The sequence below is a fragment of the Triturus cristatus genome, chromosome 7, assembly GCF_964204655.1.
Source record: "Triturus cristatus chromosome 7, aTriCri1.1, whole genome shotgun sequence".
NCBI classification, from domain to species: Eukaryota; Metazoa; Chordata; class Amphibia; order Caudata; family Salamandridae; genus Triturus; species Triturus cristatus.
This window is the reverse complement of record NC_140590.1, coordinates 272459993-272476160: the sequence shown is the minus strand read 5'-3', so window position 1 is coordinate 272476160 and position 16168 is coordinate 272459993. Positions and strand designations below refer to the sequence as shown.

The 16168-nt window shown below is 42.6% G+C and overlaps 1 protein-coding gene across 2 annotated transcripts in view; it reads right to left on the bottom strand.

Annotated features, from left to right (window-relative positions):
* Positions 1–296: 296 nt before the first annotated feature.
* Positions 297–16168, bottom strand: part of LOC146809392 (AP-2 complex subunit alpha-1) — a 297343-nt gene continuing 281471 nt past the window's right edge. For both annotated transcript variants that reach the window (XM_085616210.1, XM_085616211.1), the window contains 4 exons: positions 13056–13172; positions 10695–10764; positions 10293–10427; positions 297–8040 (listed from right to left, as the gene is read on the bottom strand). In XM_085616210.1, coding sequence (XP_085472336.1) covers positions 7963–8040; positions 10293–10427; positions 10695–10764; positions 13056–13172 — 400 coding nt within the window. In that variant the 3' untranslated portion in view covers positions 297–7962. The remainder of the gene's footprint in view (positions 8041–10292; positions 10428–10694; positions 10765–13055; positions 13173–16168) is intronic.

Below are 16168 nucleotides of genomic sequence, written 5' to 3'. Positions count from 1 at the left end.
GATACCCAACTCCTCCCTAAGCTAGTCTTCATTCTGGTAGACAGAAGACCTAGTACCAAACCACAAGGGTCTCTTTCTAATGTGTGTCTTAGGGCTGGTGCCTGATTAATCCATTTTTAACATCGATCCATGTAGTGCCCCTACAATAGATTCAATCTGACAATGATCCAAGTGCCAGCTGCTAAAGTATCTTGTGTCAGGTTGAAACTTATTTTGCTTCACTTATATCAAAATGACACATGTATTATCATTCAATAAATCTCTTATTAGTTTTTGAAGACAGGACAAAAAAAAGATATAGTCATGGCTCAACATTTTATTCCAGAAATATTTGGTGGGAATGATACAGTTTATAAAATACAGAATGTCATGGTAGAGAATGTGCGAAGCATGGCAATACATTCACAAGGGGTTACACACTTATGCTTACTATTCACTAGCATTGCACTACTGCACTACACCAGAGTACACCCACCACTGTCATGGACCAGAACTGTAAACAGAACTCAAAAAAACCACAAACAAAACCAAATAAAAATATATATATAGTCATAGTATATATTGAACGAGAAGGAATCCCTTGGACTGGAGAGGATGTCATAGGACAAGGCTTACTCTCACAATTAGCAGGGTGCTTAAGTAAGAGGAGGAGGGAGGAGTGATAAAAGAGCTGGACATTTTCTGTGCATATGCTCTTCAGCAATCCAACAATCAATATCAAAATCGCCCCCCCCCCCCCCCAGTGCCATAAACCGCCACCCTGCATGTCCTTCATGAGAGGCGTAGGGGGAGAGGACTGGAAATACTCCCACATTATCGTAAACCTTTCTGATTTTTGTTACAATATTCTATCCACTCTTACATGTTTCTTGTGTTTTTATCCACTTGGTGTGTTTGTTGTTTTGGTAGTCTTTTGTTCGCATTGATTGTGAACTGGTTGCCAGTGACAGCGAATCAATGATCATGAACTCAGTGAGGACGCTCAGGAGCATATTTACAAGGAGCTAGTGCTGCCGCAGCATACATTTTTTTATGCAGCGGTGGCGCAATCAGTGCTCTACACTGCTCCATATTTACAAACTGATGCACTGGGTCCAATGCGTCAGTTTGTGGAGGCCTGCGTCACACTATACCTACGCCAGGTATAATGTATGCGGGGTAGGCGTTGCCACTTCAAAAGCCACCTAGAACTGATGCAGTGAAAATTACAACTCTACGACTTGACTGCGTCAAAATCCATATCCCTTCTCAAGCAAGGCATCAGGATTGATGCAGGGTTTTTAACAAGAGACCTGCCTCTGTGTTCTGACGCATTGCTGGAATTGGCTCAGTCTTACGACCAACTCCAGCGATGCATCTCTTTAGCTCCAAAAGATGCATCAGAATTTCTGAAACATCAGTGAATCCTTGAACCATGGAGCACTGTATTGTAAACACAGCACATCCATGGTGTCATTAGGGCAATTGTGGCAGGCGTAAGAAAAATGACGCTTCAATGCCAATGCATCAGTTCTTGTAAATATGCCCCTCAGTTAACTTTACCAACGTGGAAGTCCACAGGCAAGCCTTTACATGTATGTTCATTTTTAGTTTTAAAGTTATGGCACTATCATTGGGTGTGTACTAGACATGATTCTTCTAGCTAGGTTACCTACGATATGTGCTTATGCAGTTATATAAATATATGTACACAGGTTTAGTATGGACCTTCCAGTCAGAACACATTCAAAATATTGGTGACTACCTTTACTCAATAATTCATGGCAGGGCTTGACTGCCAATAGAGCCTTTGAGGACTGTCACCAAAGCAGCATGTTTTCCCAAAACGATAATCAGACTCAAAAAGGGTTACTAGAACATATTAAAGGAGAACAATTTTGGAAAAAATAGAACAGGCAAAAGAAGTTGCAAACACTACTCATTCAGAGGTAGCGATGGAGGAGGGGTAAGCACCTAGCATTAACAAGCTAACAAAGCCCCTACACGTTAGGTAAGATGGAATGTCCTCGAAGAGGTAGCATGTCACATGAAGGTGAGGTAAATCCGTAAAGGAATAAGAACATCTCTAAATAACTTCATATGAGGTATGCTTCATCCGTAGAGTGCCAAATACTTATACAGAAGCATACACCATACAATGAAATTCAACTTAAAATCAGGAAGACAAAGTTAATCTCATTTAAGAAAAGATTTCTAAAGTGGGCCTTTTCTATAATTACGTATGCTTAAAATATGTCCCATTATCACGAAAGAGGGTTTTAGAAATGATGGTCAGTTTTTTATTTGCCACTCAATGTTTGCAATATAAACTGGCCTTATGGCATTGAGTGCTTTAGTATATTGGCCCACCACAGGCACTAATTTGGTTTTCTACTGAAAAGCAGTTTAACTACTTATTCCAAAATTGGATTTTGCATGAGGCTCATGTAAAGAAGTCTCTTACTCTGGAGATCTTCTGTTGTTCTCTAGCAAGGGGCAGTATAGACATTCATATTCTTAGATTAAAGTATCCAATATTGAGATAAACTGAGGGGGGAATTGAAAATATGCCATTACTCAAAGTTTTGTGGGAGCAGTTGACCAACTTGATCATCAATCATCCACACAACAGTGTTTCTAGAAGGCACGGGGCTGCTTTGCAAATTTCAGTTAGATGCATATCACTGAACAGTATTACAGTTGCTGCCTTTTATCATATATAGAGAGCTTGAATTCAACCTCAGAAAGTGCTGTTAGACTTTTGTTAGAAAATGTATTGCAAGAAACTATACACCTGACGATGCTTTGTTTTGAAACTGGTTTAATACTACACCAAAAAGTCATTATACTTTGATGTCTATTTAGGTGTACAAACACTGGCAGATTAAAAAAGAGAACTAGGTGTTGAAAAGAATGTTTGTCTAATGGCTTTAGAGGAGTCATAAAAAACAGGAAACAGTCTTTATAACGTGGCTTTTACAACGTTGTGCCTTTACTACGCGTTTTTTATAACGCATATTTTTACCATGAGCATGCCTTTACCATGCATGCCTTTACCAAACATTTATGGTAAGTTAGGGGCGTGGGGGGTCTCCCCCCACAAATACATATATATAAAAACAATGTGTGGTAATGGCATGCGTTCTAAAAGCATGTTTGTGTTAAAAACATGCGTGGTAAAAAATGCATGGAAAAGGCATACGATGTCTTTACTTGCGTTGTATCGTCATACAACCAGAAAAAACTGCTGGTAGGAATTTGCATACATTCACCTTTAACAAAAAGAGCAAATGGCTCACCAGGTGAGCATGAAACTCAGTACCTCCCACAGTACAATTTAACTCATAAACTAAACCCATTTTACAGTATAAATATCTGAAATCTAATTTACGGAACTGCTTTAAACGGGTCTTCCATTTTCTCATCAGTGGGAGGCAGTGTCTGCCACGTTAAATCAACAGACCATAGTAGAAGGTGCTCTATTGCCCTCTCTTTAACAATGTGGAGTTTTAAGAATTTTGAGATGAAAAGATAGGTACATAATGAAGCTGACCAATAGAAAACACAGTTATAAAACAATTGCAGGTAAATGTAAAACAAGGTGACCTAATTTACATCAAATAAATATGTATAGCAAAATAAGGAACAAAAAAGCAAACACTACAATTGTTACCAGTAAAAAAAAAAAACAGTCACAGTAAAGTTAAAATAAAATGCAAAAAGAGTAGCGAAAATGTAAAAAAGCTACAAAATTAACACACAGGAAGCTTCACTAGGTCGAAAATTAACGGCTGAGTAACCAGATATCCTGAAATGGCAGAGTAATGAAACTAAAAAGGGCAGGGGCAAGGTGGTGGGCCTACTGAAATCACAGAAGTTTGAATCAAATGATTACACTGATAGAAAGTTAAATAAAAATAAGGTATCTGGAAATCCTGTCCATGGCAGTGACGGATACGTTCATGTATTTAACCCTATCAGGAATCCCATGCTTGTTAATTCATGTTAGGAGGTCACACAACAAGGAAGTTATGTTCTACAAGAGGTGTGAAGAGGAAAATAGTGAACAGCTTGTCAAATGAAGGACAAATTAAGTTCCCGAAGAGTTACAAAGAGAATGCCAAATCTGGGGTGTCTGATAAGTGGCAAGCTGGTAACAACTGAAGGACTGGAAGGATGAAAAGGCTAGGAACATGTTCCACAAAGCATATAGTAAGTTTGTGAAGAACTAAAAAGCTAAAAGGACTTGAAGGATGTCATACAAGAGGGTCTTCCGGAAGAGGCAAACAAACTCTTGATAACAAAATGTATAGTCACGTATCTGATACTTTTTAAAGATTAACCTTTTATTTTAGGAGGAAGTGGAGTTGAAATATTCCCCTAAGACAAGTTAAATACCGTAAAAGGGTTATATCAGCTACAGAGATATGAAAAACAGAGAAACTAAATAACAAGTATTTGCAATGCAATAGGTCACGCATTTGCAAGACTCTGAGCTATTGGCATTGTAAATGACAATGCCTTTTATTGATATGTTTTGAAAACACACACTTTGTACTTATAGTCCTAGATAACGTGAATCAAGGCTGGCGGTAAAAGAGGCACAGATACTGCCAGCCTTTCTTCTCGTAAGCAACGACTATAAGTACAAAGTGCCTGTTTACGCACCACCTGCAGGTTTTCAAAACACATCAATAAAAAGCATTGTCATTTACAATGCCAATAGCTCAAACTCTTGCAACTGCGAGACCTATTGCATTACACATGCTTGTGGAGCTCTGAGACAGAGGCAGCAGTCACAGAAAGGCAGCTAGGCCGTGCGTTCCATAAGCAGGAGGGTGGAGGCGGCAGCTGCAGCCAAAACAGACCTCGGTCTTTAAATGAATACCAAACGTGGCAAGATAAGAGCATGATTTAAAGCCCTGTTTACAGCAGAGCTCTGTAAACCATGAACACTGGTCTTGAGTACTTCAGCTTAAAGACAGAAATAGTGCTAACAAGCTCTGAGTAACAACACTTGTAACAGGGGCAGTCCCATATCCTGAATACAGCATGTCATGCAGAGACAGCGCAAGCGCTGCCTAGGTTAGACCTAAAATGAAAGAGTCATTCACCCCCCAAAAAAAGCAGAGAGAGGAGAATGGTTAGAAGGAATGAGGCCTTCTGAAGGAATTTCACCTGTGAGCATTGAGAGTTCCTGTTGGAAGAACACAGAGATTCAAAGATTTTTGAGTAGAGGAAAGTATTTTAAGACTTGATAGGAATGGATGTAATTTATCAGAATATGAAACCATTATGTTGGTCATTATTATGATCCAGGAGAATGCAGAGGCCGAAACGGATTCATGCTGAGGACAAAATTTCAGTTATAAAAATATATGGCGACCACATTAGTGGAAGAAGGCAGGTGGGAGCAAAGTAGATGTGCCACTGTGCAGGATCTTTTTGAGCAATTCTACAGTTTCACACCACAACTACCGAAACTCTTCATACTGGCATCACATGTCCAATGGAGCACAAAGGACCTCTCAAGCCGTTTTTTAAAAACTAAAATATACAATTATTTTTTAAACTGCAACGGAGTTTAAACCATACATTTAGAATCATAGATTATATTTTGATGTTTAAAAAATGTCACATTCCCAAGACTGGGTTCACACAACCAGCTTATTCTTGAGATCACATGTTCCTGGTTACTGGTAGGGTACGATCATTACAACACGCAGGTTGAAAACTAGACTTTGCAAATAAAAAAGAAAAACTATGAAGGGATATGTACAGAAGAATAACATAACTAGGAAATATGGGCTCCAAAGATGTGTGTTATTGGAGAGACTGTTCTAATTCTGTCTCAGTTTATGTACCCATCGTCAGTCAATATAATGGTGCAGACTGGTCCCTGAGGCAGGACGGAAGACACTATAGACAGAATGGGAATGCACTTTCTTCTTCTGAACATCTCAAATCAGTCTGAGTTGGTAAACAGACTGTTGCTTTAACACTGCATTCAAAGTCCAACCTGACCATCTGGTTTTAAGCTCACCTATTAAGAATAGGGAAAAGCAGTCAGGTCAAAACGACCACCTTTTCCAACAATTACTGCAGACTGCATATGTAGTGCTGCAAAACTCTGCTGGGAAACAAGTTGTGGTGGTATTGTGATGCAAATGGTGAAATGGCAACGAGTAACCCTTCCTCATGAAGCAGTCAAACATCAGGCGTCACACTGCTTTTTAGGATCGCAGGAAATAAATGAGTAGCACATTATTTGAGCTTGGGGCCTGAAAAAAGGAAATCATATGCGGCTTATCATGGGAAAGAAGAAAGAGGGGAGAATGATTCTTCAAATAAATCATGAACATAATACTGGGAATATTAATTGATCGATTAATTTGTACAGTCTCACACTGGCAGAGGCGGATATTTTGTGCAAACCGATTTCAGTGGTTTTTACTCGCATCACAGAACCAAGGGATTCTCACAGAATTAAACACCTAGACAGCAGGACTTTGGGATTGGATCCCCTCCTTTTATCCCTGTTATCTCGTCCATTGACAGCGAATGGGTCCTATCTGTTAAAGAGGTGTTTACATTCCTTGGAACATGTAGGTCTGCATGTGCAAACAATGTGGGTTATATTATGTTTTCTGAATTGTCATGCTGGAGGGAGCCTCTATGGCTGACTTCCTCACAAAGTTCCCAAGAGAACCCAAGCCCAACAAATGCATTGACTGCAATTCCAGATCACCCTCACATGTCATCAGAGTCGTGGAAACGAAGTGTGCCCACACAGACAGACACATGCACGCACTCACGTAATTTAAGTGGGAATGCACATAAACAATACAGACTCCCGTGTTTGTACATATGCTTGGAATATAAGTGATCCATTCACAGCAGCACATGGAATGAGACTGAACTGGCACACAACCACTCCATCTTGAGAAAGGGGCATGAATCCACCTATAAACATGCAAATAACCAAAGGACATACATTGGGGATTAGCAGAAGCAACAATCCAATACCCCATAGAAACGCAAAACTACTTCTGTAAACACACAGGCATACTCAAAAAGAAATGCACCTTAAACACACACACAGACTAAATTACAGGTTACGGACAGTTTATAAAAAAAACACACAGACTGTGCAGATCACTGCTCCTTCCCACGACACTCAGACATACCCATACCCAAAGCCTGTGACAGTGGTGAGGGTAACACACCAGGAGAAATACAAATACAATCTGAAGACACTGGTAGAAGCAACAGAGCAAAGAGGCAAGAGAACTGTCGCCCCACAGATAAAAGAGGGTGAGATTTTTTTCTCTGCTCTGGTCTCATTCTGCTGTGGCCCTCCAGGGCAGTACACGGTCAAGGCAGAGAAAACGGTCATCCTCAAGCCTCCATGTCGTCAGTGTTCCCTGTAAGACAGTACTCTTCTCAAAATGTTTCTGCTTAAATGGCCTCTGCCCCAAGGCAGGTGCCACCTAAACTGTCAGTACCTGATGCATGCTAACTTTGCTGGGAGTGAACCTCCCATCTCAGAGCCCACAATGTTTATTCAGTCATAAAAGTCACTTCAGCATGAAATCTTAAAGGTGGCCACATTAGCTATGCCAGGAATCCACCTTGACCTTAGAAAGCGGTCATACATTATTCCTGCGTGGGACCCACAGAACCTCCCTTCCTGGCACACAAGAATGACCCTTTAGGCATCCCTCCTCAATGCAGCACTCCCACAAGTTCCACTGCTATAACCGTTCTTCTGGGGTTCCGATGGCAGAATGCTACACTCTCCGACTGGGATGTCGATAAGACTGTAAGACAATATGCATAGATAGGACAGATGCACGCACCGACGAACGTATCATATAAACACACGCACGCACATACACACAACCTTCCACATTCGTCCGCACAATGCCATTACGCCCTACGTGTTGATAGTGTTTTTTTGTCTACTGGCTGTTTTTCCTTGTTCTAAAACTGCTTTGCCAGGACTTCGCAGAGGTGTTTGGACACAGCTTCCTTGCTAGTTCGCAGAGTCAGGCGGTACATCTAGAAATTGGAGAAAACAAAGTAGCTGTTAATCAAAAGCAGTTGAAAACAACAAGAGAGGGAGGGAAGTAAAATTCAGGAGCACTCTCAGTCCCCCAAGATAAATCTAATCGTAACAACAGAAGAGTGTGCCTATTTAATAATGAAGGTAGAGCACAACAGGAGAATCCAACTAGGTTCTAAATATAGCCCTCACTCACCAACCTAGTTGGTGACATGCTTCATCATCGGGCCCCACCAGGAGAGGCCGAGTGCCACCCTGGTGTGCTTCAACGCCAGAATTACAGCGGAGCTGGTAGTTCGTGTTCAGTAAATAGTGAAAAGTGAGTGTTAAAAATGTCACGACTGTGTCCAAAAATTAATTTTATTAGAAGCCAATCAGACATAGTTAAAAACAAAGTGTGGGACATTAGAGCTGAATAAATTGTTCAGCGAAGTCCACTAGGAAGTGGTCAACATGTTTCTGCCTATGTGTTGTAAATTAAACAGGCATTCGTCAGGTGTAAACCTCGGCGGTATGGCACATTGTTCTGTTGTTACGATTAGTTAATCAAAAGAAGACATGTAGATAGTTGTCGCTTTTAGGTCTGGTGAGGTGGGTAGGCCTCGGCCATCAAATGCACAGGTGAACCATGTTTCATTGGGTTAATGGAGTATAAGGAGAGGTGTGTGGGGAGATGCTGTGCTAGAAAGTGTTTTACGCACACATGGAAGCCTTCGTTTTATATAGTTTCAAGAGGCTATGCAGTGCTGAACACAACAGCTAAGTCTTTCATATGACGGTTTAGAGATGGGAAGAGGGAGCTCATCTCACCAAGGAAATTTTGAAATTGTATTGTTGAAGCATGTGTTTTAAAGCAAATTTTGCAACAAATATTCACTAAAATACACATAGGTCATAGGAAAAAACACAATGCCTTGTGGTTTGCCAAAAGCCCATGGGGTAATATTCATCCAGAGCAGGAAAGGCATCTGGGTCATCATTAGTACTTATGTCAGATAAATATGATGAATGCACATGAAAAAAATATGCTATTGGAAAAATAATAATATTGTGTAAATGGGTACATTTTAAAGCAGAATTTCCTCATAATGCTTTGCAAAATTGGATAACATTTTACAAAATATTTAGCATGATTATCCACTAAAGCAATTTTGAGGTAAATCGTGCATTTTAAGGTACAACAATGAGCTCCTCCAGTCCAAGGGAACGGAGTTTCTTGGCACTACAGTCCCTGTCCAGCTCTTCTGCTTCAGTAATGCATTACAATTAACAGTAATGCATTACAATTAAGAAATCTGATCGCCTTTTACAAAGAACTAGCTGTGACAGGCGCAATAAAGCTGCCTTTGGGTCAGCCCTTCTTCCATTGCTATACTGCTAGACATGCCAGATATGGTGGTGGTGGGGGGGGGGGGGGGGGGGGAGGGGGGCAGGCGAGAGATAGACAGTGTAAATGTCTGTGTCGGTGTGTGTGTGCATGCGTGTGTAAACAGGTACTTCTATAATGCAAACCTAGGTGGGAAGTAATGGAACAGTGTCACCCAATGAAACAATTTGGGGTTGGTGGGGAATAGGAAGTGCTCCCAGATAAACAAACTAATGGGTAAATATGTTTTGTGGGAAGCTAACTGAACCATAAGGGGTAAGTAGAACAGGACAGTTGAGATTTATTTCCATTACCCACATATTTCCGACTGATGTTTAACCTCTGCTTTTTAAAATGACTACACAATTTAGTATTTAGTATTGCAGTCCCTTTTTTCACCCTGGCAGCATGAGGGTTCTGCAATACCATTCTCTGGTCTAGAATCTCAAGTAAAATGGCTTCTTCACACCTAAAGATTTATTTTCCTGCCTGTCATCCAAAACAGTTATAGTTAATATTTTGGAGACATCAGTCTGAACCCGTTGTCTGCAATGTATCATGTACTTATGGGTGTATCGCAGGGGCTCAAATGTATTTTTGCCATGGACAGCTTGGGAGATCCAACTGGGCTCTAGTTGAGATATCACCGCAGACAACCCGCAATTCCACAGACAACTTCTATTTAATATTGGAATTTCAAAGTCAACAGAACCTAAACGAAGGTCTGCTTTAAAAATAAATCTGGCAGATCAGGTCACAGATAGCAATTTGTTTGGAAAGTCCTTTATTGACAAGAAGTCCACTTTCCTTTACTTTCCTACATCCAATTTCCCACGGAAACCCACAGCGCAGCTCTAGACCCTTTCTCTCATCTTATTTTACCTGTGCTTGTATGTTGGGCTCCAGACGCAGCAAGCAGCCAACCTGAAGAGATTTTGTTTGGATGATTCCAGCTCCAACGTAGTTGTCCGGGTTTGGGTCCACCTTCTCAAGCAGTGCCGAACCAAAGCCCAACAACTAGAGCAGGAAGAGGAACATATATAGACAGTTATTAGGGCTTTTTGACCCCCCTCTTTAGGCCCCACCCAGCCAGGACTGCATAATGGTCTACTATACAATTGATCAAATTTGATCATTTACAAGCCTGATGCACTGTGAAGACAGTTCTACAGTTGACACAGGCTCCTCCAACATTCACAAAATGCCTTGCATTGTCTTGATAGGCCTCTTTCTAACCCCTTCTCGGTCCAACCCTCCCTGCTTAGTTCAAACTACCTTCCTCACCTTGGCCTTTGTCACCTCCGGATCCATTGGATGGTTCGCTTTGAATATCTTCTGTGCTTCTTGTTGTGGGCTGAAACCACCACCAACAAAAAAACAAGGAATTTAATCTCAAGACAAATCATCAAAAGTCTGTTCCCTCTTCTTTACAAGATTACGCCCCCTCCACCTCCCATAGGCAGTATGCCTTGTCATACTAAGCTCCAAGACACTGGTATGCTGGTGGTTCATTTAAAACGAAAACTCCGGCAGCCAAAAGTGTCACCTTATGATTCAAATTTACACAGGTGAGGTGGCATATTCCCCTCCCTTCAACCTGGGCAGGTGGGCCACCATGGGGTCTCCAGGCTCAGGCAAGAGGACAATTTATTATACCGCGCGGGAATACAGACACACTTAATGCTTAGAAGAATGCTGTGGTTTTAGTGAAAGAAAACAGACTGGCACTGTGCATCCCTTAAAGGGCCATCAGTAATATCTTTTTCACTCATGTCCTGACAGGAAGTAGGTATCAAAGTGGGGATTGAAGGGCAAGTCTCTCCCCCCATTTACGATAAAGGATGATACTGTGGTTACTTTTACATTGGTTGGCAATAAAGTACTTGACTGAATGATAAGCGAAAATTGACAAAACTTTAAAGTTTTAGGTGCTCAATATGTTCAGATACATGAGTTTTACAGAATTAATAGGAGAAAAAGTTTACCATTCTGGGGGCATTTATCTCTACACAAGGAGGGCAGCATTAAAAGTTTGAAGACCATTGATCCATGTGCACTCAAGCACAGTCTCTACTCCCAGGATCATACATTCTCCATGTGAGGATTCACAGAAAGAGGTCCTGGACCGAGGCTCCTTCAGTCTTCCTGCATGTGGATTCACAGAAACAGACCCTGCACCCAGGCTGTTACACTCTCACTGTATGTGGATTCACAGACAGACCCTGCACACAGACTGTCACAATCTCACAGTGTGCTTTCACAGGCCCAGGACCTAGGCTCTCACAATCTGACTGTGTGTGTTTTCACAGGCCATGCTCCCAGGCGATAACACTCTTGCTCTGGAAGGTCGCACAGACACAGATCACGCGCCCAGGTGATTACAGTCTTACTCTGTGAGGTCGCACAGACAAAGGCCACGCACCCAGGCGATTACACTCTTGCGCTGTGAGGTCGCACAGACACAGGTCATGCATCCAGGCAATTACACTCTTGCTCTGTGAGATCGCACAGACACAGGTCATGCACCCAGGCAATTACACTTTTGCTCTGTGAGATCGCACAGACAGGTCATGCACCGAGGCGATTACACTCTTGCACTGTGAGCTCGCACAGACACAGGTCATGCACCCAGGCGATTACACTCTTGCTCTGTGAGGTCGCAAAAACACAGGCCACACACCCAGGCGATGTCACTATTGGTCTGTGAGGTTGCACAGACACAGGCCATGTGCCCAGGCGATTAAACTCTTACTCTGTGAAATCGCACAGACCCAGGCGATTACACTCTTGCTCTGTGAGGTTGTACAGACACAGGCCATGAACCCAGGCAATTACACTCTTGCTCTGTGAGGTCGCACCGAGACATGTCACCCACCCAGGCGATTACACTCTTGCTCTGTGAAGTTGCACAGACACAGGCCATGCAGCTAGGCGATTACACTCTTGCTCTGTGAGGTCGCACAGACACAGGCCACGCACCAGGCGATTACACTCTTGCTCTGTGAGGTTGCAGAGACACAGGCAACATACCCAGGGTCTTGGGGTCTGCCTTTGTGTGGATTCACAGAAACGGCCCTGGACCCATACTCTTACATTCTTGCGCTGTGGGAACTAACATGCACAGGCTCAGAATGCAGGCTCCTACATTCCAACACGGTACATAAATAAACACAACCCAGAACCCTGAATCCTATGCTCTCGCTCTCTGTCTGCACATTTACAAACCTTGTTTATGTGAATATCCTGCATGTGTGGGGGAGCAAAGCTAGCAGCACTGCTTCCAGACTCTACCGTCATTCCTTTATGTGTTTTTATAGGCCCTGAAATAGTACTCTTACACAGGCCATGCCTACAGGGCGGCTCTATAAGTATCCTTCTATTTGTAGATTGCCAAGCAACTGCCTTTAACTCATGTTCTCCTACCACTTGTGGATTCCCAGATATAAGCTCTGTCTATAGGGAGCAGCTAATACTGTGAATCTCTTGACAAACTTCATGTTTTTATGCTAATGTAGTCTTGCTTTCACCCTCAGCTATCGGCTCCACTGTGTGTGAATCTACATGACTCTCTCTCTCTGCAACCCACGCCTATGTTATGCCCTCAAATCTACTCCCCACCAGCCCACATCTTTGGACAAAGCTTACATGCTGAGCTGCTTCCACCGTTGGAAAAAGTCCTGGGAGGGCATTTCTGTGGCCTGGAAAAATTTGTTGATGGTGATCGGCAGCTTCAAGGTGATGTTCTGTAACGTGCCCCCGTATCTGAGGAGGAGGGGAAGATAGAAGGTGGTGAGGAAGGAGAGCACGAGAAACTCAAGAACACTGTCCCACTTTGATTGCTCTGTCCCCACCACAATCCAATTCTTAAATGTCAATTGCCTGTTTGCAGGTAACTAACCATTCCTTTGTCCTAGGTAACAAGAGGTTGGAGCCGAAGCATTAAACCAATACAAAGGTGTGAGAGGATGATAGGGAACACCTTACTTACCTGTCGCAATCGGTTTGCAGCCTAGAGTGCTGTAGATTCACATATTGGCACATTCCTGACAACTAGTGTTGAGCTCGGAACATTACAAGCTGTTCTACTTTGAACCGGAGTTTTGACATGAAGGTTATTTGTGGTACCTTCCCTGAAATCCATAATTCACCAGGACACAACCTTTACGTGAAAGAGAGAGAGAGAGTGATTGCGTACACACACGTCCACATGTGTTACTCTGTGCTCAATTCCAGTTGTGTGGGTAGGGTGCATGTCAATCTACAGCACTAGAAGCTGCAAACCAATTGTCACAGGTAACGTTTTCTATCTGCAGCATATGTAGCTGTAGATCACATGATGTGCATAGACTGAAAAGTAGTTCTCCATCTACTAATGCAGTGGCTTGAAGGCAGAGGTGGAAGCAATGTGGAATAATGTTTTCAGTTCAGTTTCCCCAACTAAGGCTTCTCTTGGGGTGTGAATGTCCACACGGCAGTGACTGAATGTGCATTTAGTGGATGTGTTTGGTTTGAAGCCCATGTATCAGAGTCCAAATATCTTTTAGCAGAACATTACCCAAAAATTACATTGTGTGCTCTTGGTATGCCGTGTAATGTGCATTTGCCCACGGCGAAATATTACTGCATGCATTTAACAATCCACCTTACCAGCCTTGCCTTGGAGACAGAATTGCCTAGATCTGAAAGCAACAAAAAATTGCTTAGTTTTTAGGTCTCGCCTGCGTTGCAGTGCGCAAGCGCTGCTTCGCCTTGGCGAGATGTATTGTCGCCGCTTTTGTGTCCTGCTTCTCTGGAAGCGGGTTTGGTATCCGCCCTGTCGGCATAAGCCCCGCCTACCTGGACTGGAGATTGTGCTCGCGCACGCTCGTGCACGGCATCTCTTCCAGACACGCGTGTTTATATATGCATTGCACTTTCACTTAAGGTGAAAGTGCGATGCATATATAAACAAGCGGCAGAAACGCGTGATAGCAGCAGCCAAATGCTTATTTTTCAACAGTTGACGAAGATCGTCGAATAGAGTCTATTGTTTCTGTTGTTCCACGGCTTTCAGTCCCGAGAGGTAAGTCTGGCCATTAAATGCAGCACTTTTCAAACATTAGAAACTGCTTGTTTACAATCGAAGCTGTAAATGAGCATGGCATCAAAACCCTTGCCCGTCACAGACCCTCCATTACTGTAGAATCTTGGCACATGAGGAAAATTCATAAGTAAGATCTTCACATCTTTGAAGGGTTAAACGTAAATGTTGTGGGCACCCTACAACCCTTCAGATACTTCTAAAGGCACCAATACCGCTACAAGAGCATTTCCTGTCCTTGCACGTGCTTGGCGCCTTGCACACGGCCTCATCTGTGCCACCCACGCTTTCACTTTCGCCCACTGGAACTGTGTATTTGGGCACACGTCAGCTTTCTACTACTCTCCCGTCACAGACCCTCCATTACTGTAGAATATTGGCACATGAGGAGAATTCATACGTAAGAGCTTCACAAAAAAAAGGCATTGTTATTTGCAATGTCAATAGCTCAAACTCGCGTAAATGCGAGACCTATTGTATTGCAAATGCTTGTTTACAATGGACTGATTATAGTGAACATATTTACAGGAAGGTCCTCGGGGCATCTAATGTGTGTATGCTTTTGCCGCTACTGATACGAGACTGTGGGGAAAAAATAAAAGGTAATTCTATAAAGGGTTAACATCAAATGAAGATTCCATATAATGAGGGTGAGCACACAGCACAACTCTGTCTTTCTGTAATTTCTGTCTTTATTTGTGCAGAATGTGCCCAACAGAATGATACTAAATATTTGGAAACATGAACCCGTTACTCCAGGTCTAGCCAAAAAGAATGCGCTTTAAAGCACTATGTTTATTTTACAAAGCCCAGTACGATAACAGACCCAGTCTCCATACTAAAAAATTCCCCTTTTATATTCCAAGAAGACCTATGCGATCTGAGAATGCAGCATTAGTGAATGTGCCTAGCGTCCGTCTAGCCACTTTGAGGGGTTAGATGTTCTTGGGGGACAGCATCTAGACTGCAAAGTCACTTATAACCCCGGGAAGAAAAAACAGAATTAGTGATTATAGGTGGATGACACATTTACCGTACTGCACAAGGATTAGTGGCAGCGGGGACAAAGCGCAAGAAAATATCCCTGACCAGCTTGTTCACAGGGAATTGCAAAAAGTACTGTTGATGGAGTACCTGTAGGTAATGCTTTGGCTTTTGTCTACTGTTGCAGTGCCCCAACAGTGGAAGTACACATTAAGCACATTGAAGTTCATCTCCCAAACCTGCTTTCCCTGATGTGTTCTGCTGAGGAGGTTAACAAAGTTGTTGTCCACTGCGGGAGACGTTCTGCTAGCAAATGCATTTGATAATGTAATGCCCAGTGCCAAACAGATTGGGCCGTCAATGACAGTTGTGGAGTGTGTGTGACCCCTTGGTTTTATATGTAAACATGATTATCATGTTGTATGTTTGCATCAGGACCACTTTGCTGTGAAGACTTTTTCAGAATGCTTGAAGGGCTAACAGCATCATAATGAGATCCAACACCTTGAAGTGAGAGGTCTCTCTTGCGGACATCACTGACCCTGTATAGTGAGGGCACCCATGTCCACTCCACAACTTGTCAGGTATACGTGTGTGTTGATGGTCACTTGCGGCTGCGGGTCAAGAAACGATCTGCCCAGTGACAGATTTATTTTTACACACTTCAAAAACAGGGGTAGGTAGAGGGTATTAA